The sequence below is a fragment of the Mobula hypostoma genome, chromosome X1 (genome assembly GCF_963921235.1).
Source record: "Mobula hypostoma chromosome X1, sMobHyp1.1, whole genome shotgun sequence".
Classification (NCBI taxonomy): domain Eukaryota; kingdom Metazoa; phylum Chordata; class Chondrichthyes; order Myliobatiformes; family Myliobatidae; genus Mobula; species Mobula hypostoma.
The window spans coordinates 28,515,948-28,540,172 of NC_086128.1; the positions used below are offsets into that span (position 1 = coordinate 28,515,948).

General features: G+C 43.1%; 1 protein-coding gene across 2 annotated transcripts in view; it reads right to left on the reverse strand.

The window, feature by feature from the left end:
* The window catches only part of LOC134340300 (E3 ubiquitin-protein ligase MARCHF9-like), a 75,566-nt gene extending 67,248 nt beyond the window's left edge, over nucleotides 1-8,318 (reverse strand). For both annotated transcript variants that reach the window (XR_010016517.1, XM_063037366.1), the window contains exon 1: nucleotides 7,556-8,318. Coding sequence is in view for 1 of the 2 variants with exons in the window: in XM_063037366.1 (XP_062893436.1) it covers nucleotides 7,556-7,945 (390 nt within the window). In the remaining variant the exon portion in view is untranslated. The remainder of the gene's footprint in view (nucleotides 1-7,555) is intronic.
* Nucleotides 8,319-24,225: the final 15,907 nt, after the last annotated feature.

The window sequence follows — 24,225 nt, forward strand, 5'->3', positions numbered from 1 at the left end:
AGAGCAAAGGGAGCAATCTCTCTATTGGGAGTGTTCTATGGAATTCCCCCCTCGCCCAATAGTATTAGAGACAGTGAGGAACAGATTGGGAAGGGAGCTATCACTCTGTTGGGAGTATTCTATAGACAACACCCCCAATAATAACAGAAACACTGAGGAACAGAGAGAGAAGAAAGCAATCTCTTTATTGGGAGTGTTCGATAGAATCCCCCCACCTCCAATTGTAACAGAGACACTGAGGAACAGATCAGGAAGGGAGCAATCTCTATATTGGGAGTATTCTATAGAGCCACCCTATCCCAATAGTAATAGAGACACTGAGGAACATATTGGGAAGGGAGCAATATCTCTATTGGGAGTATTCTATAGAATCACCTCCCCCCCAATAGTAACAGAGACCCTGAGGAACAGATCAGGAAGGGTGCAATATCTCTATTGGGAGTGTTCTATAGACACCCCCGCCCCCAATAGTAACAGAACCACTGAGGAACAGATCAGGAAGGGAGTAATCACTCTATTGGGAGTATTCTATAGACAACAACCCCCAATAATAACAGAGACACTGAAGAAGAGTTCGAGAAGGGAGCAATCTCTCTACTGGGAATGTTCTATAGAATCAAGCCCCCCAATTGTAAAATAGAAACACTGAGGAACAGATCGGAAAGGGAGCAATCTCTCTACTGGGAGTGTTCTATGGAATTCCCCCCCCCCCCAGTAGTAACAGAGACACTGAACAGAGAGAGAAGGGAGCTATCACTCTATTGGGAGTGTTCGATAGACACCCCCCCCCCAGTAGTAACAGAGACACTGAGGAACAGAGAGAGAAGGGAGCTATCTCTCTATTGGGAGTGTTCGATAGACACCCCCCCCCCCCAATAGTAACAGAGACACTGAGGAAGAGATCTGGAAGGAAGCTATCACTCTATTGGGAGTGTTCGATAGACACCCCCCCCCCCCCAGTAGTAACAGAGACACTGAGGAACAGAGAGAGAAGGGAGCTATCTCTCTATTGGGAGTGTTCGATAGACACCCCCCCCCCAATAGTAACAGAGACACTGAGGAAGAGATCTGGAAGGAAGCTATCACTCTATTGGGAGTGTTCGATAGACACCCCCTCCCCCAGTAGTAACAGAGACACTGAGGAACAGAGAGAGAAGGGAGCTATCTCTCTATTGGGAGTGTTCGATAGACACCCCCCCCCCCAATAGTAACAGAGACACTGAGGAAGAGATCTGGAAGGAAGCTATCACTCTATTGGGAGTGTTCGATAGACACCCCCCCCCCCCCAGTAGTAACAGAGACACTGAGGAACAGAGAGAGAAGGGAGCTATCTCTCTATTGGGAGTGTTCGATAGACACCCCCTCCCCAATAGTAAAATAGTAACAGAGACACTGAGGAACCGATCAGGAAGGAAGCAATCTCTCTATTGGGACCATTCTATAGACACCCCCCCCCCCCCAATAGTAACAGAGACACTGAGGAAGAGATCTGGAAGGGAGCAATATCTCTATTGGGAGCATTCCGCTCTGTGGAAAAGCATAGAGTGATTAGGATTAATAGTCAGCATGGCTTTGTGAAGGGCAGGTCATGTCTCACAAGACTGATTGAATTCTTTAAGGATGTGACAAAGCACACTGATGAATGTAGAGCAGTGTATCTGGACTTTAGGAAGGAGTTTGATAAGGTTCCCCATGGTAACCTCATTCAGAAAGTCAGGAGGCATGGGATCCAAAGAAACTGGCTGTGTGGATACAGAATTGGCTTGCCCATAGCAGAAGGAGCATATTCTGCCTGGAACTCAGTGACCAGTCGTGTTCCACAGGTATCTGTTCTGGGATCCCTGCTCTTTTTACAAATGGCCTCAGTGAGGAAGAAGAAGTGAGTGTTAGTAAGTTTGAAGATAAAACAAAGGCTAGTGGAGTTGTGGATCGTGTGGAGGGTTGTCATAGGTTGCAGCGGGGCAGAGCTGGGCTGAGAAGTGGCAGATACAGTTCAATTGGGAAAAGTGTGAAGTGATTCAGTTTGGAAGGTCCAATTTAAAGGCAGAATACGGGGTTAATGGCAAGAAACACACTCGAAATGCTGGAGGAACTCAGCAGGCCAGGCAGCATCTATGGAAAAGAGTAAACAGTTGACGTTTCAGGCCGAAAAATCGAATGCTTACTCTTTTCCATAGATGCTGCCTGGTCTGCTGAGTTCCTCCAGCATTTTGTGTGTGTTGCTTGGATTTCCAACATCTGTAGAGTTTCTCTTGTTCGTTAATGGCAGAAATCTTGGCAATGTGGAGGAACAGAGGGACCTTAGGATCGACGTCCATAGACTCCTCAGAGTTACTGTGCAAGTAGATAGGGTTGTTGAGAAGGCGTATGGTGTGTGGGCCTCCATTAATTGGGGGATCGAGTTCAAGGAGGCAAGGTAATGTTGTGTAGCTCTCTAAAACCCTGGTCAGACCACACTTGGAACACTGTGTTTACTTCTGGTCGCCTCTTTATAGGAAGGCTGTGGAAACTTTAGAGAGGGTGCAGAGGAGATTTACCTGGACTAGAGAGCATACCTTATGAGGATAGGTTGAGTGAGCCAAGCTTTTCCCTTTGGAGAAGGATGAGACGTGACTTGATAGAGATGTAGAAGATGGTAAAAGGTATCAATCGAGTGGACAAACAGTGCCTAATAAAAGGGGGCATAATTTTAAGATGATTGGAGGAAATTATAGGGGGGCTAATATCAGAAGCAGGTTCTTTACACAAAGAGCGGTGAGCATGTGGAACAATCTGCCAGGGTGGTGGTAGAGGCTGACACATTAGGGGCCTTTAAGAAACTCTTAGATAGGCACATGGATGATAGAAAAATGGAGGGCTATGGGGGAAGGAAGGGTTAGATTGATCTTAGAGTCTGCTAAAATGTTGGTACAACATCATGGGCCAAAGGGCCTGTAATATACTATGCTCCAAGTTTAAACTCGTGCTTGATTGCAATTTTTATGACAGGATCTGAAATAGGCTGTATGTACATCAAATCATTGCAAGTATATGGGACAAAGTGCACCTGTGGGGCTACTAAATTGGGCTGAGGGAAACAGTTCATTGGCCATTTTGTTAGAACTGCCAATCCTGTGATACCAAAAGGAAGTGCTTGCAAATAAGGGATTCGGAGTTGGATTTCTCGGAGAGTACTTTAAAAGAGCTAATACACACATGATAGGCCGTAAAGCTTCTTTCTCTGTTAATATGATGCTATGAACATGATGCTAGTGAAGACCACTACAGGTGATAAGACATCAGAATTTTTCTAAACCCAAGAAGCAATATATACAGTTATTCTCTTCCATCACAGCTGGAACCACCTTCAATAAAATTAAAACATTGTAGAGCTATTTATGTTTCCAAATCGGAATTTGATTTACTCCAAAATTTTCAGAAGAAAACTACGTGTTCAGTGCAAGCCAGTAGAACTTAATGGAACAAAATGCTTTTTTGTTTCTTCACCACTGTCTTCAGAAAAGACATGCATTTTTATAGGATCTTCTACAACCTTAGTGCACTTTACTCTGTACAGTCACTATGGTAAAGTAGAAACTTGTCAGCAAGTTCATAGAAACAGTTGGTTGAGAGATAAATATTGGCCACAACACTGGCAGGAAGCCCTTCTGCTCTTTATGAAATGGTGGCCATGTGATCTTTTCCATCGACAAGAATGGGTGGAGGGTGCTTTGTTTTAAGCATGTTACCTCCAACAATGCTGGAGTGTCAGCCTAGATTTTTCACCTCAAGTCCTTGAACCTTCTGACTCTATTATATCCTGTATATTTCCTGTAATAGGGATGATGACATAGTTAACTTACTAGGTCAGTAATATTTACATTCTCTTACACCAGTAACCAACTGCATACCAACCTGAGCAACACACACAAACACTGGAGGAACACAGCAGGTCAGGCAGCATCTATGGAGGGGAATAAACAGCCTGATGAAGGGTCTCGGCCCCAAGCATTGACTGTTTACTCCCCTAAATCGATGCTGCCTGACTTGCTGAGCTCCTCCAGCATCTTGTGTGTGTTGCTCAACATTTCCAGCATCTGCAAATTCTCTTGTGTTCCTGCCAACCTGTCCATCTTTAGGATGTAGGGGGAAACTGAAGCACTCAGGGGAAATCTAAGTGATAAAGGGAGAACATGCAAACTCCACACGGACAGCACAATTGAACACAGGTTACTGGACATTGAGACAAAAACACAACCTGCTTTCTCACTGTGATGCCCACATTCAGAAGTCTGGAATTTCAACCTAAAGACCCGAATTCAAACCCACAGCAGCTGAGGAAGTTCAAGGTATTAAATAATTTGAAAAAAAAGCTGATTATCAGTGTTGATATTAGTAATAATTAAAATACCAGAATGTTATAATATCTGCCTGATTTACTGATATCTTTTACAGGAAGAAATCTGTTGCCCTTACCAGTTTGGGTCATTGCGTGACTTCAGGCCAACAGCAATGTGGTTGACTCTGAAGTGGCTGAGAAAACCACTCAGGGTAAGGGACAATTGAGGCCTGGCCAGTGACAGCCACACGCGGTTAATGGATGTAGAAACAAAGACTTGCCGGTGCAACACTACAATTTGAGATGTATGCATTTCCCGCCAGGATCAACCATCAAGTTCACACCTTTTCTTCATTTTCTACAGAATAAAATATTAATATTTACCATTCATGAGTATGCTGTTGCTCATAAGATGAGATCGGAGAAAGCAATCCCGTTCAACAGATACTCAGGAGAGGATTTTACCCTCTCATTTAGAACACACCTGCAAATTTGCTGGAAATAGCAAATGCAGGAAATCTGCCCACTGCGTTTACAACACCACAAACAGACAACGACCAAAGAGGAAATCTTGCCCTTGTACCAGAGTAACCACTGGTCCTCAGATTACAGATATTACTGAGAATGAGAATGCAATTGCAAGCCAATTCTCTGGGAATTGCTGAATGTCAGAGCTCACCTCCCTAAACTGAGAAGTAGATCATGTTGGTGGTCAGGTGCACAGGCTTTAACCTAGCTAACCGCCCATCTGTTGAGAAGTTGATTGCATGTAGGACCAGTTTTACACCCTGTCCAATCTCACTGTCAAGGGACAGGGCAGTGAAATCCATGTTTCACCTAATCCCATGGATTTGCCTTTTGGCGATCAGGTTAAAACTGCTCCCCATACCATTTACTATTACAGAGCAGCAAATACCATGCGACTTATCAATAAAGAGCAAAATTCCAATAGGTTAGAACCACCAGCTGAACTTCATGACTATATTACAGCACCAAAATCAGTTTAAGTCCATTTTCCTTTCTCGTGCGTGTTGCTGCTGGTGAATGGTCACACTTATTAGTTATGATAGAATCAGTGCAAAATATGCTCACTCACCAAGAAGAAATGGTCAGTATGTTTTAGGTATTTTCACTGAACCAAAGTGATTAAACTTGGTTTCAAAACAGAAATTAGATAATATCTCAGCACCCATTCAAGGAACAGGATCTGATCTGTCTCTTAAACAGACCTGAATGAAAAATAATAGAATTCCAAAATGTGGCCCCTCAAGCCCCCTGCAGCTTTCAATAAAATCACAACCAATTCTCAACCTCATCCATTTTTTACCAATCCCCATATCCCCAATACTCTTAGTGTTTAAAGATCTGTCAATTTCAGTTGAGATTTAATAATTGATCTAAAGCCCTCTACTCTGGCTAACAAGTAGTCATAGTCATACTTTATTGATCCCGGGGGAAAGTTACACCAAACATGGAGCAGCTCTGAAGGAAGTGAAAAATTTTTGGGTTGGGACAGATCAAGCCTGTCTGGCTCTTTATAACAAAATTATAAAAACTATCACTATTTAATGTCATTATTAGGTTGTGCCAAATATGAGTATATTTGGGGCGCTCTGAATTGGAAAACAAGAAGAAACTGAGGCTGGGAAATGGACAAAGCCAGCAGACATGCAAGGGTAGTGCCCACAGCAAAGCCCACTTGAAGCCCCAGCCAGTGCTCTGCTCTGACCCTTCCTTCTAACCTAGACCCTCACTACCTAGCCCAAGCCCCTCAGCAGCCAAATATCAAATCCAGGTTGGGTATCAAAAAAAAACAATGCCCTCAGGCTCTGACCAAGCTCAGTTTTGCCAGTTGATATGTTGGGTTCAGCTTGCTCATGTTTGGGTTGGTTTCAGGTCAAGTTTTAATTTTTTATACCCAAGCAGACCTCTGCTCTGTGCTGAAGAATTACAAAGATTCTCACGCTCCGAGTGAAGGAATTTCTCATTCTCAGTGTGAGTGAGTAACCCCTCATTCTGAGACACGGCTTCCCCATTTCCAGATCCAGACTGCCTAACCGCAGGGAAAACAACTTGTCAATATCCACCCTGTAAGATCTCTTCCTAAAGCTGGTGCCTTAATGACATTGCCTGTCGTTCTTCTATACCCTAATGATTATGGCCAAATCTTAGTCTCTCCTAATACACAATCTCTTCCTAGCCAGAATCAATCTTATGAATTTATATTCCAAGGCCAGTAGGTCCTTCCTTACATAGGGAGCACAAACTCACCACAGTTCACCAGATGTAGAACATAGAACAGTACTGCACAGGAAAAGGCACAACGTTGTGCCATACCAAATAAATTAGTAATCAAATAGCCAAGTAAACTTATTGCTCCTGCCCACACAATGTCCATGTCCTTCTACTTTCCTCACATTCATGAGCCTATCAAAACTGCTCTTCATTCTCGTGTCCCTCCCTCTTACAGTTAAGCTCTTCAACCAACTTTCCCCTTTACTCCATTCCTCCCAAAACACCTTATTCTGTAAAGGGCTTTCCTGGTTCTTGTCATATCACTTCCTGTTTAAGGCACTCTTAATCTTTCACTTGACATTCTGTGTAATCTGCTATATATTTCCAACATTCACTGATTGCACCATCTGCATTTCTCAGTGAGTTCAGCCCGCTGTTCCTTGAATTTTAATATGTAAACCATAAAAGGAATAAACATGGTACTCTTACAAAATGGTGACAAGATATTGTAGGTTCAGGATGAGACCGTTCAGCCCTTCTTCCCTCCTTTACATTTGCTGATCTGCACCTAAAATCCAACTCTCCACCTTTGCTCCACATTCCTTAGTGCCCCCATCCAATAAAAACAAATCAATTAAAATTACATTTTAATATTTTAATCAAATCCCAGCCTCAACAGATTTTTTTTGTGGGACGAAGAGTGCCATATTTCCACCACCCTTTTGTCCATCCTGTCATCACCCTTTCCCTCTAATTTTAATAATGCCTTCCCCCAAGAAACCAAGGAATCCTTTAATCATTCCTGGACACCTTAGATAGCTCCTTAGTCTATCCCGAGGGCCTAACGCATCACTACAGATAAATAACCATTTGCAGAAATATACATGCTTTGTTATTTCAGTCTTCTGTTAACAACTCTGAGCCTTCGATACAGTGGCTATGTTGAGACTGATCGGAATATGTGAGCGGAATGTGGTATCTCAGCATTTCTCCTCGCTGTACCTGGTCTGGTCCCTGGAAACAGATTCGGCACAGAGGGCTCCTCATTCCACTCTCGCTGCTGCTCAGGGACACCGAGTCCATTCCGGTTTGGAGTGCACCATTCCTCTCCTTGTCGTCGTATCCTCCTCCAGCTCCAGCACCGTTCGACCCGTAACAATCCTCGTCGGCCCGGGACGAACAATTGGGGAAGGGAGGCCAGCCGCATCCCGATCTGGTCAGCCGTCCTCCTCCTGCTCCCCCTCCCTCTTCTTCTCCTCCTCCTCCTCCTCCTCCACCCCTTCTCCGGCCCGTCTCCAAATCCTGCTCGCTCCTCTGCATCGCGAAAGATCTCATCAAAACCAGTACCTTCAGGTCATTGCAAACCATGCGGATGTGATACTTGAACATCATTTACATCTGGTGTTTGTACTAAGTCGTATGCAAGAAAAAGAAACAAAAAAAATGTAAAGAAGTCGATTATTGATCGCTGGATAATAAAATATATGCGGCCAAATACAACGCCGGTAGCAGAATTCCCTGATTCCGAGCTGCGTTAGGAAATCGCCGGTGCCATTGTCTCCGCACCTCCCATTGTGTACGGCAGTCTAACGGAGAGGAGGACATGGACCGGGGCCGCTGCTCATCCCTTGCTCCGCTCGGCTCCGTACCACCCGCGTCCTCCCTGGCACCAGGGGCCACCCTCTGCTGCTCTCTTGCCACATTCCCGAACCCGCGCACGTCTGCGCCGACCTGAAAGCCCGGACGTGTGCGCGTTTCCAGCCGAGCCCTGCCTTTTATCTTCTTGCGACTCCCCCCACCCTCCCCACCGCTTTCTCCCTAAACTCTTCTCCCAAATAAACCAGCAGCCCAAGCTCGGTTGTCTCTGTACATTTCAACCAATATCCCCACCCCTGGAGCTCCACACCTTTGCTTCCGGAACTAATATGTTGTATGTTTTATTTTTTTGAAAAAATATTATTGTTTCCTCCTCCTCCATTGAGATAAACACCACCCCCACTTCCCATCGATTGCACGTTGACGTCGCCCACATGTGAATTTCCCGCGCGATCTTAAGTAGTCCCAGAGTCAGTTTCACTGGGGTTTCAGGGTTGGGTTATATTAGCAATACCTGCATCCCCTGAGTGAAATTCGATTGGCTAGAGTGACCTGTGGCTCTCAGGATTAGTTCATGATTATCTGATATTTTCAGGTTAGCATCTGACTGCAGTATTGGATTTTGGCAATGCAGTGCAACATACCAAAATTTAAAACAGGAAAAACTGCAAACACTCAGCAGGTCAGACAGCAATCACGGAGAGCGGAATGGTTTGTTTCAGATCCCACACTTTGTCAGAACAGGAAAAGAAATAAAACTAATGAAAACTACCTTGTTTTCTCTCTTTCCCAGTTCTGATGAAGAGTCTCCAACCAGAAGCATTAACTGTCTCCCTCCACAGATGCTGCATGACTTGCTGTGTCTAACATTTCCATTCTTTTCCCCCAAGTTTCCAGCTTCTGCAGGTTTTTAATTCTAACATATCAGAGAAAGGTTTCCTCTCAGAGTAACGGTGTGGTCACCTCTCCAAATATCTTCTTTTTGGGTCAGTGTCTATTTTTGTCTGATTACAAATTTATTAAGCACTTTGAATGTTTTACCACGGTGAAGGTATGGTGCAACCTTGCATTCAAAATTCAAAGTAATTTTATTATCAAAATACATTTATGTCACCATGTACAGCCTGACATTTATTGTCTTGCAGGCATACTCAATAAATCCATAATAGATTCCATGAAAGATGGCACCAACTTGGACATTCAACCAGTGAGCAAAAGACAACAAACTGCAAATACAAGAAGAAAGAAATAATAATAGTAAATAAATAAGCGAACATGAGATGAAGGGTCCTTAAAGTGAATCCTAGGTTGGGGGAACAGTTCAGTGATGAGGTGAGTGAAGTTGAGTGAAGTTATCCCCCCTGGTTCAAGAGCCTGATGGTTGAGGGGTAATAACTGTTCCTAAACAAGATGGTGTGGGTCCTGAGGCTCCTGTGCCTTCTTCCCGATGGCAGCAGTGAGAAGAGAGCATGATCTGGGTGGTGGGGATCCCTGATGATCACTGCCAACTCCAACACATCAATACAGGTTAAAAAATAAACCTTACTCCCAATCCCTTTAATATATCACTAGGTGGAATGGATTAAAATTGGCCCCAGTAATTTGTCATTTTTTGGAAAGGGTAGGAGGGATTTAAAAAACAAAATAGAAAACACTTTACAAACTGGTTAAAAACACACACACACACACCTGTACCATATTTCACCAATCCCTTTTTGAAGAAAGGATCAGCTGGATGAAGATTTGCTGGCTGTGGCTATGACATATATTACAATGCCAAATCTGTCTAACCATCTTTCTCTCACTGATGAAAAAGAAAATAGAAAGTAATATTATTTCCCTCTTTTAATAATGGAAAACAAAAAAAACAAATATCCAAAATAACTACACATTCTCCGTGCATACTGTAGATGCTAGAAATTGAAAATAAAAAATTGAAAATGCTGGAAACAGGTAGCATCTGTGGAGAGAGAAACAGAGTTAAATTTTCAGGTCAACAATCTTTCAGGATAATGGAGGATAGCTTGTTATGCTTTATTAAAAATAACCTACCGACTGACAAGCTGTGTGGGTTCTCTTTTACAGAGAAGTAGGTTGGGAGGTAATATAATAGAGGTCTTTAAAACAATAGAAGGTTTTAAGAGTGGATACAGAGAGAACATACATTCAGAGGCTACTTTGTTGGGCACCTCCTGTACCTAATAAAATGGCCACTGAGTGTATGTCTGTGGTCTTCTGCTGCCGTAGCCCAGCCACTTCAAGATTGAACATGTTGTGCATTCAGAGGTGCTGTTCTGCACACCACTGTTGTAATGTGTGATTATTTGAGTTACTGTTGCCTTTCTATCAGCTTTAACCAGTCTGGCCATGTTTTTTTTTAATTTTTCACACCATTCTCTATAAACTCTACACAATTCTCTATAAAATCCCAGGAGATCAGCAGTTTCTGAGATACTCAAACCACCCCATCAGGCACCAGCAATCATTTACCCATGGTCAAAGTCACTTACATCACATTTCTTCCTTATTCTGATGTTTTGTCTGAACAACAACTGAATCTCTTGAACACGCCTGCATGCTTTTATGCATCGAGTTGCTACCACATGATTGACTGATTAGATATTTGCATTAACAAGCTGATGTACAGGTGCACCTAATAAAGTGGCCACTGAGCATATCTACTTGTGGAAGCTGTTGAAACCTTAAACAGTTTAAAGAATGGTGAGAATGTGGAACATACTCCACACAGAGTGGATAAAGTGAAGTTAACAAGTATATGAGGGAGAAGGAATAAAGGATGGATTTGAATCATGAATGAGGAGACTTGAGTGATCGGGATTGTCTGGACCAAATGGTCTGTTTTGTTGCCTATATCTTGTATAATCAAATGTAATTAGTGTGCCCTACTACCACACAGTCTGGTAGCTTCCACCAGCAAAGATTATTTGAAACATTTTACAAAAAATATTTTTGCAATGTGTACAGAGTGCAGATGGTCACATAGTACAACTCTTAAAGTGATGTAATCAATATTATCTTTGAGATTTATATTATTTCCCACCTTTAATAATTAAAAACAAACATCCAAGATAACCATCCATTCTCTGTGCATCCCAATTTACCATAAAAATATCCAATACTTGCGATGATCTGCCCTCCTATACCTGATGCTTTGATACGAATATCTTCCTCCATCATCATCTCATATGATCCAGGCATGCAATGTGTTGAGTTACCATTAACATCTCTCAGCTCTGGCATTTATCTGATATGGCTTTATCCTCACTGTCTCCAGCCCTTAGCTGTACCAGGGCAGAACTGTCTCTTTTGGCCGCTTCCACTTGTCTTCCTGCACCTTTATGTACTTCTGGTTTTGTTTGGCCATGAATAATATCTGCATATTCATCCGTGCATTGCACAGTTGAGGTCATTGCTTGTGTTAAAGCAGTCTTCATGTTCTTGTCATTGTGGACGTTTATCAGTGTCTGCTGCTGTGCTGTAATGCAGTACAAGTGTGACATCTTTGTGGACCACTTTGATGAAATCCACATCATAGCTCTCTTGATTCTAGCCGATGTTCCTTCCACAGAATTGACCTCATTTGGTACCAAAGTAAGTTGTTTTTATCCGGTACTCTGAATCTGACCGTGTCCCAACACAGCTCACCTTGCCCACTCCACGGACTTTTGATGACCTCTCCATTATTCACTATTTGTAGAAAAATGATTTTCCAAACCATATAGCGCCAATGCTTTCCCAGATATAGGGCATTTCTTTCTCAGTCACTCATGTTGCCATCCATAATTGTCATGGTCCGGTCCGTAAAGTCCGTGTTCCGGTTCACGGTCTGGTCCATGGTTCCTTGTTCCGGGGTTTCTGGTTTTCCCCAGTTTCTGTTGTGGGCACATGATTCTCGTTTTGGGGCTGAGACATAAATACCTCTGCAAACCAGGGATTCCCTGCTGGACTTTCCTGTTCCCCTCCCTGTCTTTTCCCCCCTTGCCTGACTCTCTGCCTGGATACCTTGCCTGCAGCACTGTCAAGTTCAATTTCCAATGCAGAGATGGAACTGTTTGTTGTTCTTTGGTGTTTGTCTCTTCTTGTCCTTGCCTCTGTGGGGTAAGTCAGGCCATTCTTCTGTTGCCCTGTGGAGGGATCTGTCTTGTCCTCGCCTCTGTGGGGTAAGTCAGGCCGTTCTGCTGTTGCCCTGTGGAGGGATCTGTCTTGTCCTCGCCTCTGTGGGGTAAGTCAGGCTGTTCTGCTGTTGCCCTGTGGGGGGGGATCTGTCTTGTCCTGGCCTCTGTGGGGTAAGTCAGGCCATTCTGCTGTTACCTGACGGATGGTCCTGTCCTGCCTTGCTTGTCTAAGTATAAGTCTTGGCTCTATGTCTATGTACTGTCCTGTCTTGTGTTGGTGTTGTGTTGAAGATGAGTCCTGGCTTTTTGAAGGATAAGTCCTGGCTCCATGTTAATGTACAGTTCCCAGTCTGTCTCTGAGCTCCAGCCTCTGAGTTAACAACCTCTGCATTCGCAGCCTCTAGACCCCAAGCCTGTCTCCAAGCCTCCAGCCTCTAGACCCCAAGCCTGTCTCCAAGCCTCCAGCCTCAAGACCCCAGCCTCCAGTCCTGTCATGTCATGTTCATGCCTGGTTCTGGGGCCTGAGGCCGAGGCAAGACCCAGGTTCTGGGTCCTTGTCCAGTCTCTGGCTCGGGGTCCAAGCCCAAGTCTGCGTTCTTGTCCCTGCTCCTTGTCTGTATCCTGTCACGTCCCTACTCAAGTCAAGTCCTGTTCCTTGTACTTCAGTGGCTGTGTCTTGGATTTGGGTCTGTTCCCAACACCCCCCCCCCATTGTGACAATAATATTTGTGGCATCCAAGCACCCTTTTATTCTGTCTTTTGTCACATTGGCTATATTTCCTTCCATTATTCTTCCAACATGTTTAGCCTTGCTTTGGGTAGTTCTTCAGCTTTGGCAAAGTGGAAGTGGTTGGCTGGAGTTAACTCCGTCCAGCCTAGTAGATACTCCTTGAGGATAGACTCTTGGATTCCACGAATAATCTCCTTCAAATCTGCGAAACTTCTATTATCGCTGACAGTCCTCAGTTCTTTGTGAAAGTGGCAAAGGATTCCCTCTGCTCCTGTTTATCCATCAAGAACAAGTAAATAGTCGACTTTTTTCATTTCTAGGCAGATTGCAATGTGTTTGTAATGCATTAAATGCATTCTCCATGGTGTCATTTGGTACAATTCTCTTCCCTTGTTACCAATTACATTCAGTAATATCATAACTTTGGAGACCCAAGAGACTGCAGATGCTGGAATCAGGAGTGAAAAAAACAAACCACTGGAAGAACCCAGTGTGTCTACCTGCATCAAAGGAGGAAAAGGGATGGTTGATATTTCGGGTTGAGACCCTGGATTGGGGCTGAGAGTGTACAGAGGAAATAGAAGTGAGAGGGAGGGGAGACACAGGGTCTGGTAGGTGATGGGTGGAACCAGTGGGGAGGGTGATGGGCAGCTGGGGCCAGGTGGGGGAGAGGGGATGAGTTCGGAATGAGGATGGTAGGTGATAGGTTGTAAATGATTAAAAAGATGGCAGATAGAGCTGGGTGGGGGACAATAGGGAGAAGGGTAGAGCCAGAAGCTGGTAGGTGATAGGTGGAAACAGAAAAAGGATGGATGATGGGAAGATAACACCAGGTAGTAGAGGGGATAGGAGAGGTGAACCAAAGGAGAAGAAATCTGAGTAGATAGTGTGTAGGTGGTAGATAGACAGAGTTGAGGGGGGAGGTGGTAGGTGAGAGGATGACTATCCTTGTTGACGCTGAGCCAATGGGGGAAGGGTGGTGGGAAGCAAACGATGAAGATTGGTCCCTGTCAATGTTCAGGCCATGCCACTCAGAGACTTGGACAAATATTACTTTGGGACTGTATGTGCTAGATCGTAACTACATGTGCTGTGTGTGACTGTATATACTGTGTTTTACACCGTGGTCCCAGGAATGATGTTTCATTTAGCTGTATACATATGTATGTTGAATGACGATAAACATGAAATTGAACTTGAAAAGCAGAACAAAGGGAAAGAGACCCTGGGTGTACTAGTGGAAGTGGGTTATCTGAAACTGAAAAATTTAATGTTCATACCACTGGGCTTTCGATTACGCAAACAGAACATTTTTCTAATTTGCATTTGCCTCTTCCTGGAGGTGGAGAAGACCAAGGATAGGCAGGTCAGTGTAGGAATGGAAAGAGCAGTTGAAATGACAAGCAAATGGAAACTCGAGATGGCTATTGCAGACGGAAAGCAGGAGCTCAGCAAAATGATCACTTGGTCTACACTTGCTCCCGTCAGTGTAGATGGGAACCACATTGTGAGTACCAAATGCAACGGGCCATGTGGAAGGGTTGTTTGTGTCCCTGGATGGTGATGAGGCAGGTCATTGTTACGCCTCCTACCTTTGTAGGGGCAAGTGCCTGAGGACGGGTAATAGTGGAAGGGAGGAGATGAGTGGACCAGTAATGAGTGGTCCTGGATCCTTGTGAAAAGCAGAAAGGGGGGAATGGTGGGGAGGGGAAGACATAGCTGGTGCTGGAATCCTTTTGGAGCTGGTGGAAGTGACAAATCATGATATGCTGGATGTGGAAGCTAGTGGAGTGAAAGGAAGGGGACCAGGGAAATTCTATCTCTGCTCTGTCTGGGAGAGGGTGCATAAGAGTAGATGTGTGAGAAATGGGGGAGATTTGGGTGAGGGCAGAGGAGAAGCTGTGTTTCCTGAAGGAGGAAATTTCAGAAGTCCTGGAGTGGAAGGCTGCACCCTGAGATCAGATCCAGTGGAGCTGGTGATGCTGAGAGAAAGGGATGGCATCCTCACAGGAGACAGAGTGGGAAGTTATGTAGCCAAGATAACTCGGGGAGAGCGTAGGTTGATATTAGATATCAGTGGATTGTTTGTTTCTTGAGATGCAGCTGTTGAGGTAACGGAGAGAGAAACCCAGAGTAGGTTTGTAATAGAGACTGCTCCACACAGCCAATGAAAAGACAGGCATAGCTGGAACCTATGGTTACCCTTTTGATTTGAAGGAAGTGGGAGGAGTTAAGAAGAATACATCTTAACTTTCCTCTGTTCTTGTTTATCTGCCATAACCAGTTCAATATATAATGTAGACTCTTCCCTCCATTGTCCCTATTCTTTTCTCTTGGAGATCTGGTGACAGGGGTATATTTATTTGTTCCATGGTGTACTAAATCATTTGAATCACAACTCACTGTCTCTTAGCACACATCCATGTGTTAGCTCAATTATTCTATTCAAACACAGACTAAATTAGATTGTTTCATCAACCAGCAATTCTGACATCATTGACTTTCCCTCATTCTATCACGAAGAAACTGAACTAAGCCAAGCTAGCGACGTGTTTTATTTAAAAGAAACTAATTTACAAAAATCTAAGGAACATTTCTCTATTGTGTGCCTTTTACCACACAGACAGGGAGTTCCTCCCCAGGGATAGACAAGAGACCCCTTGAGAACTGTCAATGCTAAACACTGTTGCAGTAATAGAGGTCTGTCGGTCACGTAGGGCAATGCTAAAGGGGTACGTAAGCCACATTTGTTACTCAAATTGACACTGTATAAACTGACTCAATGACTCTAATTATACACAGTACATTGTCCGAGCCTCGCCAGCAGCTGTAAGTGCAATGCAACATTGCTATTTTTATTTTACCTCACAGCACACATAAAAGACCTTAAGGCTTTATAAAATGATTATAAAATGTCCTATTGTCATAACAACTATTTTATTCAACAGTATTTCCAACTGAACAATACAGTCAATAATAAATAATTCTAAAGAACAACGTGCATTTCTATAGCACTTTTCACTCTTGATCCAAGAAATGTAGTAACAAATCTGCACACATTAAGATCCCACAATCAGCAATGCAATAATAAAAGATTAAAGAGAAAGAATAGCTTTAATGTCACACGTAGATTGAAACATACAGTGAAATGCATCATTTGTGTTAATGACCAACACAATCCGAGGATGTGCTGGGGGCGACCCATAAGTGCTTCCAGCGCCAACATTAATTAATTAAATTTTTTTGGGATACACTACAGGATAAACCCTTTCAGTCCTTCAAGTCGCACCACCCACAATGACCAATTATCCTACCACCAGTATGTCTTTGGAATGTGGGAGGAAACTAGAGCACCCGGAGGAAACGTATGCAGCCACAGGGAGAACAAGGTACAGACATTGATACTCGATATCAATGGATTGTTTGTTTCTTGAGATTAAGCTTACAGACAGTGGCGAGAATTGAACCCTGATCTTCCGATCACCAGTGCTGTAAAATGTTACGCTAACCGCAACACTACCACGCTGTGATAATATGATGAATTTCATATCCTCAATAATGATCAGATAATAATGTTCTGTGGCGATGGCTGAGGGATGGATATTGCATTACCAAGTTGTACAGCAGAGAAATGGGCATTTCAGCCTATCACATCTATGCCCACCATTTTACCCATATACACTAATCTTATTTGCCCACTGTGTCCTTCTCTGCCTTGACAATTTATGTGTCAATCTAAATGTCTCTTAGATGTAGTAATTGTATCTGATTCCATCACCTCCTCTGGCAGCAAGATCCAGATATCAACTGCTCTCTGTATATTTTTTCATCTTAGATCCTCTTTAAAACAGTTACCTTAAACTTGTAATGTCTTATTTTTGATACCCTTACCATGAGAAAGAGGTTTTGACTATCTACCCAGCTTTGCCTCATATATTTACATATCTCAAGATCAAGCTCAGTTTATTGTCATTCAACCATATACATGTACACCGTCAAATGAAACAACATTCCTCTGGACCAAGGTACACAATACCGTACATATAACTCACACACAACACATAAAGTAAGATTACCACGAATAATAAGATGCATTTATGACATACCAGAGGGTGACACAGCTGGTCAGTACACTTTCAATGGTGCTCCTGTAAAAATTGGTTAGGATGGTGGGGGTGGGGAGCTCGCTCACCTCAATCTCCTCAGGAATCAGAGATGCTGCTGTGGCTTTTTGGGCTAAAGGGGTGGTGTTGAGGGACCAGGTGAGATCATTCATTATGTGCGCTCCCAGAAACTTGGCGCTCCCAACCCTCTCTGTGCCAGAGACATTGATGTGCAGGGAAGAGTGGTCAGCCTAAAGTCCACTTTGAGACTCAAGTTGTTGTGCTTGCACTACTCTACCAACTGCTCTATTTTCCCTCTCAACCCTGCCATCACCCAGAACTTTAATGCCCTGCCTTATCAAGAACATACCAACCTCTGCTCTAAATATACCAAAGACCTGGCCTTCACAGCTGCCTGTGGCAACGAATTCCACACTCCACAGATTCACCACCCTCTGGCTAAAGAAATTCTTCCTCATTTTTGTTCTATAGGGACATCCTTCTATGCTGAGGCTGTGCCCTCTGGTCCTAGACTCCCCACTAATAGAAACAACATCTTCATGTTTACTATATCTAGCTTCTCAATATTTGGTTTAGATATCTCTATACAATCATCCTTGCTATCCATCAATGTTCATGTCATCCAAGAACTTACTAATCATACTTTCTGCATTCACATCCAAGTTGCAATATACACATATCACAAATAGCAAACGTCTCAGTACTAATCCCTGCAGCACACCACTGGCCACAGACTTCCAATCAGAAAAACATCCTTCCATCATCCCCTCTACTTCCTGACATCAAACCAACTTTAGATCCAATTAGCCAGCTTATCTTGGATCCCACATGTCTTAACCTTCTGGATCTACCTATCATGCAGAATCTTAACGGGCATCCATATAAACAATGTCTACTCCTTCATCAAGCTCAGTTATTGCCTGAAAAATCTCAATCAAATTTGTGTGACAAGATTTCCTCTGTACAAAACCATAATGATTATTCCTAATCAGTCTCTGGCTTTCCAAATGTCTAAATCCTGTCGCAGGAAAGCAGCATCCACCATTAGGGACCCCCATTGACCTGGTCGTGCTGTCTTCTCGCTGCTGCCATCAGGAAGAAGGTACTGGAGTCTCACAACCCACACCACCAGGTTCAGGAACAGTTATTACCCCTCATCAATCAGGCTCTTGAACCAGAGAGGATAACTTCACTCAACTTCCCTCGCCCCATCGCTGAAATGTTCCCACAACCTATAGACTTACTTTCAACAACTCCTCTTCTCATGTTCTCAATATTCATTGCTTATTTATTTCCTAACAGTATTTTCTTCTTTTTGTATTTGCACAGTTTGTTGTCTTTTGTACAAAAGTTGGTGTGTTTTTTTTTGTTGTTCTCTTGGCCTTGATATGACTCCAGACCATGAATGTAGTCAACTCTTAACAGTCCTTTGCCACTGCTGTACACACCTCAGGAACCTGAACTCAAAACCTAAAAGGTTAGAATATAATCCATTTTAAAGACTTAGTTGGTTATGTTACCATTAATGTTTCTGACACTGATTTTATCACAATATTTAAGGAGGAATTAGAAATGGAACAATATTTTAATGAAATACAAGGAATGCAGAGTTCAGGCCAGGGCATCATAAAGGAGGGGCAGTTTTAATGGAGCATCTTAACTCGCATTGGGATCAGCAGATCAACAAGTCTGAAAGATATTGAAATTTTGGAGGATGGTCAGGAATATTTTTCTCATTGATGTGTCCCAGAAACAATAAGGCATTAAAATTAATATGCAGCAATGATAGACTTAGTTAACTGTCGAACAGGAAATATTAATCTAATAGGGATCATTATAACATCAAGCTCAATACTGTGGCTCAAATGGTGAAAAACAAAACAGCCACTAACATTTTATATTTTACAGGAAATATCTGAGAGATATCAGCTATAAAGTGAGATGGGAGAAACATAGAAAATAGGTGCAGGAGTAGGCCATTCGGCCCTTCAAGCCTGCACCACCATTCAGTACGATCATGGCTGATCATCCAACTCAGAACCCTGTACCTGCCTTCCCTCCATACCCCCTGATCCCTTTAGCCACAAGGGCCATATCTAACTCCCTCTTAAATATAGCCAATGAACTGGCCTCAACTGTTTCCTGTGGCAGAGAATTCCACAGATTCACCACTCTCTGTGTGAAGAAGTTTTTCCTCATCTCGGTCCTAAAAGGTTTCCCCTTTATCCTTAAACTGTGACTCCTCGTTCTGGACTTCCCCGACATCGGGAACAATCTTCCTGCACCTAGCCTGTCCAATCCCTTTAGGATTTTATACGTTTCAATAAGATCCCCCCTCAGTCTTCTAAATTCCTGCTAGTATAAGCCTAGTCGATCCAGTCCTTCATCATATGGAATTAATCTGGTGAACCTTCTTTGTACTCCCTCTATGGCAAGAATGTCTTTCCTCAGATTAGGGGACCAAAACTGCACACAATACTCCAGGTGTGGTCTCACCAAGGCCTTGTACAACTGCAGTAGTACCTCCCTGCTCCTGTACTCGAATCCTCTTGCTATGAATGCCAGCATGCCATTCGCCTTTTTCACCGCCTGCTGTACCTGCATGCCCACTTTCAATGACTGGTGTACAATGACACCCAGGTCTCGTTGCGCCTCCCCTTTACCTAATCAGCCACCATTCAGATAATAATCTGTTTTCCTATTTTTGCCACCAAAGTGGATAACCTCACATTTATCCACATTGGAACTGGAGCTGGAGGAGGGGATTCTTCTTGGAGCAAAGAAAGCTGAGAGACTTGATGGATGAGATCATGATTGGATTATACAGGGTAGTAGTGCGATCACTCGAGTCGAGTTTGATGTTCTTTAGGTGGCTGTAGGGGCTGATCTGGGATCCACATACTGTGGTACAGTGTGGGCTTTCTTCCCCTTCCCCCACATGCTGATTGCCGTGGACTTAATCCGGGATGTTAGGGTAGATTCCCTTAATGGAGAACATCTGTGCGTGATTTTGTTTAACCTGGGGAGGCTGACACACGGTCCTTGACAGATCAGTGGCATGGAGTGTAAGGTGACTGGAAACACCTTCACTGCTTTGTGCTGTGTCATCATCTTCTGTCATTGATATCTTGGTTGGATCGCTCTTTGTCTGGAACCACCCTCTTGATCTTACTGCCACGGGTGACCCTATCAGGAGCGTCACTCTCAGGATCTCATGAGACTCTCCACCGTGACAAAGTGACAATCCTCGGAGAAGTGTATAGAGTAAATGGAGGGAGATGATTCCCATTAGTAAGTGCTTTGAGAACCAAGGGATAAAGATTTAATGTGATGGGCAAAAGATACAGTGCAGATATGAAGAATCATTTTGTTGATTCAGAGAGTGCTTATGATGTGGAAATCGCCAGATCTATGGGGGGAGGGGTGAAAATTAAACAAAACTGCACATTTTGGATATCTGAATTAGAAACAGAAAATGCTAGAAAAATCTGGTCAGAGAAATGGTTAACATTTCAAGTCTTAGACCCTTCATCAAAGCTGGAAAAAAGAGAAAACATGTTTATTTCCATTAGCAGGTGGGGGGGGGGATGGATTGGACAAAGGGAATATTCTGATAGGATGAAACCAAATGACTTAATGTAACAGTAGAAGTTCATTATACTTATTTATGTGTTGCAAATAGCAGTGATTCACTTCTAGACTAATGTTCTACATTCGATGTTCACAGTATGGTCTTCTTCATATTAGAGAAACCAAATCTGGATGTGTGTGATCATTTGCACAACACAGACACGAGATTCTGCCAATGCTGGAAACCTTGAGCAACTCACACAAAATGCTTCAGGAACTCAGCAGGTCAGGCAGCATGAACAGAGGGAAATTAACAGTCGAAGTTTTGGGCCAAAACCCATCATTAGGACTAAAAAGTCCTTATCTTGCCTAAAATGCCTTAACCTAACATTGTGGCTCCTTGTTCTAAACCCTTCAACCTGACCAAACATCCTTCCTGCATGCAGTCTATTGATCCCTGTTAAAATTCTGTATGTTTCAATGAGATTTCCTCTTATTCTTCTAAACTCTAGTGTATACAGGCCTAGGCAACCCATTTCCTCCTCAAAGGACAGTCCTATCATCTCAGGAATCAGCTTGATAAGCCTTCACTATGCACCCACTATGGCAAGTATAATCATTCTTAGATAGGACATAAGAACTGGACACAAAACCCTGTACAACTGTAGTAAACTTTACTGCTCCTGTCCTTCTAACCTCTTGGAACAAAGGCAAATATGTCACTATAATGAAAAGGAGGGACTGGCTGGTGGCACAGATACGATTGGACTCATTCTATGCTCAAGTGATTTAATGATCTGGGGAAAAGCTTATTTTATATGATGAATTAGAGGCTGTCCTTAGGAAACAGGAGAAATCTGCTAATGGGTTAAATTAGGGTAGAGAAATAGATGCATGGTAGTGTAACACACTAGTAAAACGCTATTGCAGAGCCAACAACTGTGACGCGGGTTCAGTTCTCACCACAGTCTATAAAGAGTTTGTACATTCTCCCTGTGACCATGTATGTTTCCTCTGGGTGCTCTGGTTTCTTCCCACATTCCAAAGACGTAAGAGTTAGTAAATTGTGGGTATGCTATGTTGGCAGCAGTCTGCTCCCAGTACCCTTGAACTATGTTGGTTGTGAAGCAAACAACACATTTCACTTAATGTTTTGATATACATATGACAAATAAAGCTAATCTTTAATATTTCAAGCTTTAAATAATGGAAAATGTTCAAAGAAACTACAGTGCCTATAAAAAGTATTCATCCCCATTGGAAAATTTCCTGTTTTATTGTTTTACAACATTGAATCACAGTGGATTTAATTTGTCTTTTTTGACACAGATCAATGGGAAAAGACTCTTTCGTGTCAAAGTGAAAACAGATTTTTACAAAGTGATCTAAATTAATTACAAATATAAAATACAAAATAATTGATTGCATAAGTATTCACCCCCCTCCCCTTTAATATGATACACCAAATCATCACTGGTGCAGCCCATTGGTTTTAGAAATCACATAATTGGTTAAATGGCGATCATCTGGGTGCAGTCAAGGTGTTTCAATTGATTGTAGTAAAAATACACCTGTGTCTGGAAGGTCCAACTACTGAGCTGCTGGGCTGGATTTTCTGGCTAGTTGGGTTAGATTGTGGCTGATTTTGCAACTGCTGGGCCAGAGTTACGAGTTAGCTGCTGGCTGTGGGGTGTTGTGGGGGACATTCTATGGGAATATTGACCGACGGCCTGTATAGGTCTGGAATGATATTTGTACACGGTCCCTTGCAAACTCTGATAGGATGGCAGGGAGGGAGACTGATGGTGACAGCAACAGCATGGAGTGTGAGTGGGAAGAGGTGGGGAGAGGGACTAAGAACAGGAAGATGATGGGTGGGAAGAGAAAGAAAGGAGGTGGGTCTAGAGTAGGTGGATCAGAAAGTGAGGGAAGAGAAGTTGAGGAGAAGGGCCCGACTGTAAAATTGCTAAATGTAGTGGTAAGATTTGAGGGGGAAGGGGGAGTAAAGAAAATGGATCCGCTTAAGCTAACAAAAATCATTAGAAGACAAGTAGGGGAAGTGAGCCATGTGAGAATTTTAGGAGATGGAAACCTGCTGATAGGATGTAAAACCAAGAGCAGATGGAGAAGGCAATGAAGGTGTCTAATGTTGGGAGGGTCAAAGTGTCCAGGGTTGTAAGAGTTGGAGCACAAAGGGTCAATGGTTGCAGGGGGGTGATATCTGGGGTTCCCCTCAGTGTTCATATGAAGGAGCTAGTGGAGAACTTGAGAGTGAGGAATAGTTCAGTGAAGAGTGTGAAAAGAATGACAAGGGGAGCAGAGAAAAGGGAGACTGAAACCGTTCTGGTAGAATTTGAGGATAAAGTGCTGCCAAAGGAGTTATATTTTGGATTTCTGAGATACAATGTAAGAGAATATATACCAATGAGGTGTTTCAATTGCCAGGAGTTTGGGCATGTGGCCAAAGTGTGCAAAGGAAAGAGAAGATGTGCAAGGTGTGGTGGGGAACATGAATACGGAAAATGTGGAGAGGGAGTGAGACCAAAGTGCTGTAATTGTGGAGGTAACCATAGTGTAGTGGAATGGGGATGTGAAGTGTTGAAAAAAGAGGTGGAGGTGCAGCAGATAAGGGTGAAGGAAAAAGTCTCATATGCTGAGGCAGTCAAGTTGGCAGGACAGAAGAAAATGAATGAGGGAGGGTGTAGCAAAGAGCAAGCGGCAGCTAAAGAAAGGTAAGATAAGAAGAATGCATGGATAGAGAAGAAGAAATTGGTGACCTTTATAGCAGGAGTGGTAAACACAATTTATGAGATCAAATCTAAACCTGAAAGGATTCAGATTATTGTGAAAGCTGCAGAGCACCATTTGGATATGATAGGATTAAAATGGGAAGAAGTAAACGATGAACTCAGGATATGGTCAAGTCAAGAGACAGTATGTGTGGGTTGGTATTACTAATAATGCTACTTCTTCAATGGAATGCAAGAAGCCTAATTGCTAATGGACAAGATTTCTAGCAGTTTATAGCGAGTAGGAGAGAAAAGCCAGATGTTGTGTGTATCCAGACCTGGTTAAAACCTAATTTAGATTTTGTTTTATATGGTTATGAGGCAGTAAGGCGAGACAGGAGAGAGGGGGAAGAGGAGGATGTGCAGCTTATGTAAAGCAAGGTATTCCTTATAGAATACTAGGTGTAGGAAGTGAACAAGAGTATGTGGTAGTAAAAGTATGGGCTGAAAGGAAAGAGTTGGTGATTGTGAATTATTATAATCCATGCAAAAGACTAAACAAGCTTGAGGAGATGGAAGGGCAGAATAGTAGTAACGTTGTTTGGTGTGGTGATTTTAATGGACATAATGTATTATGGGGGAGTGACAGAACAGACATCAATGGTCAGGTAATAGAGGAGTTGCTAGGTGAGAAGTATTTAGTGTGCCTAAATGATGGCAGTAGTACTAGAATTGATGTTAATACAGGTAAAGAATCTATGCTTGATCTTACATTAGTATCAAACTC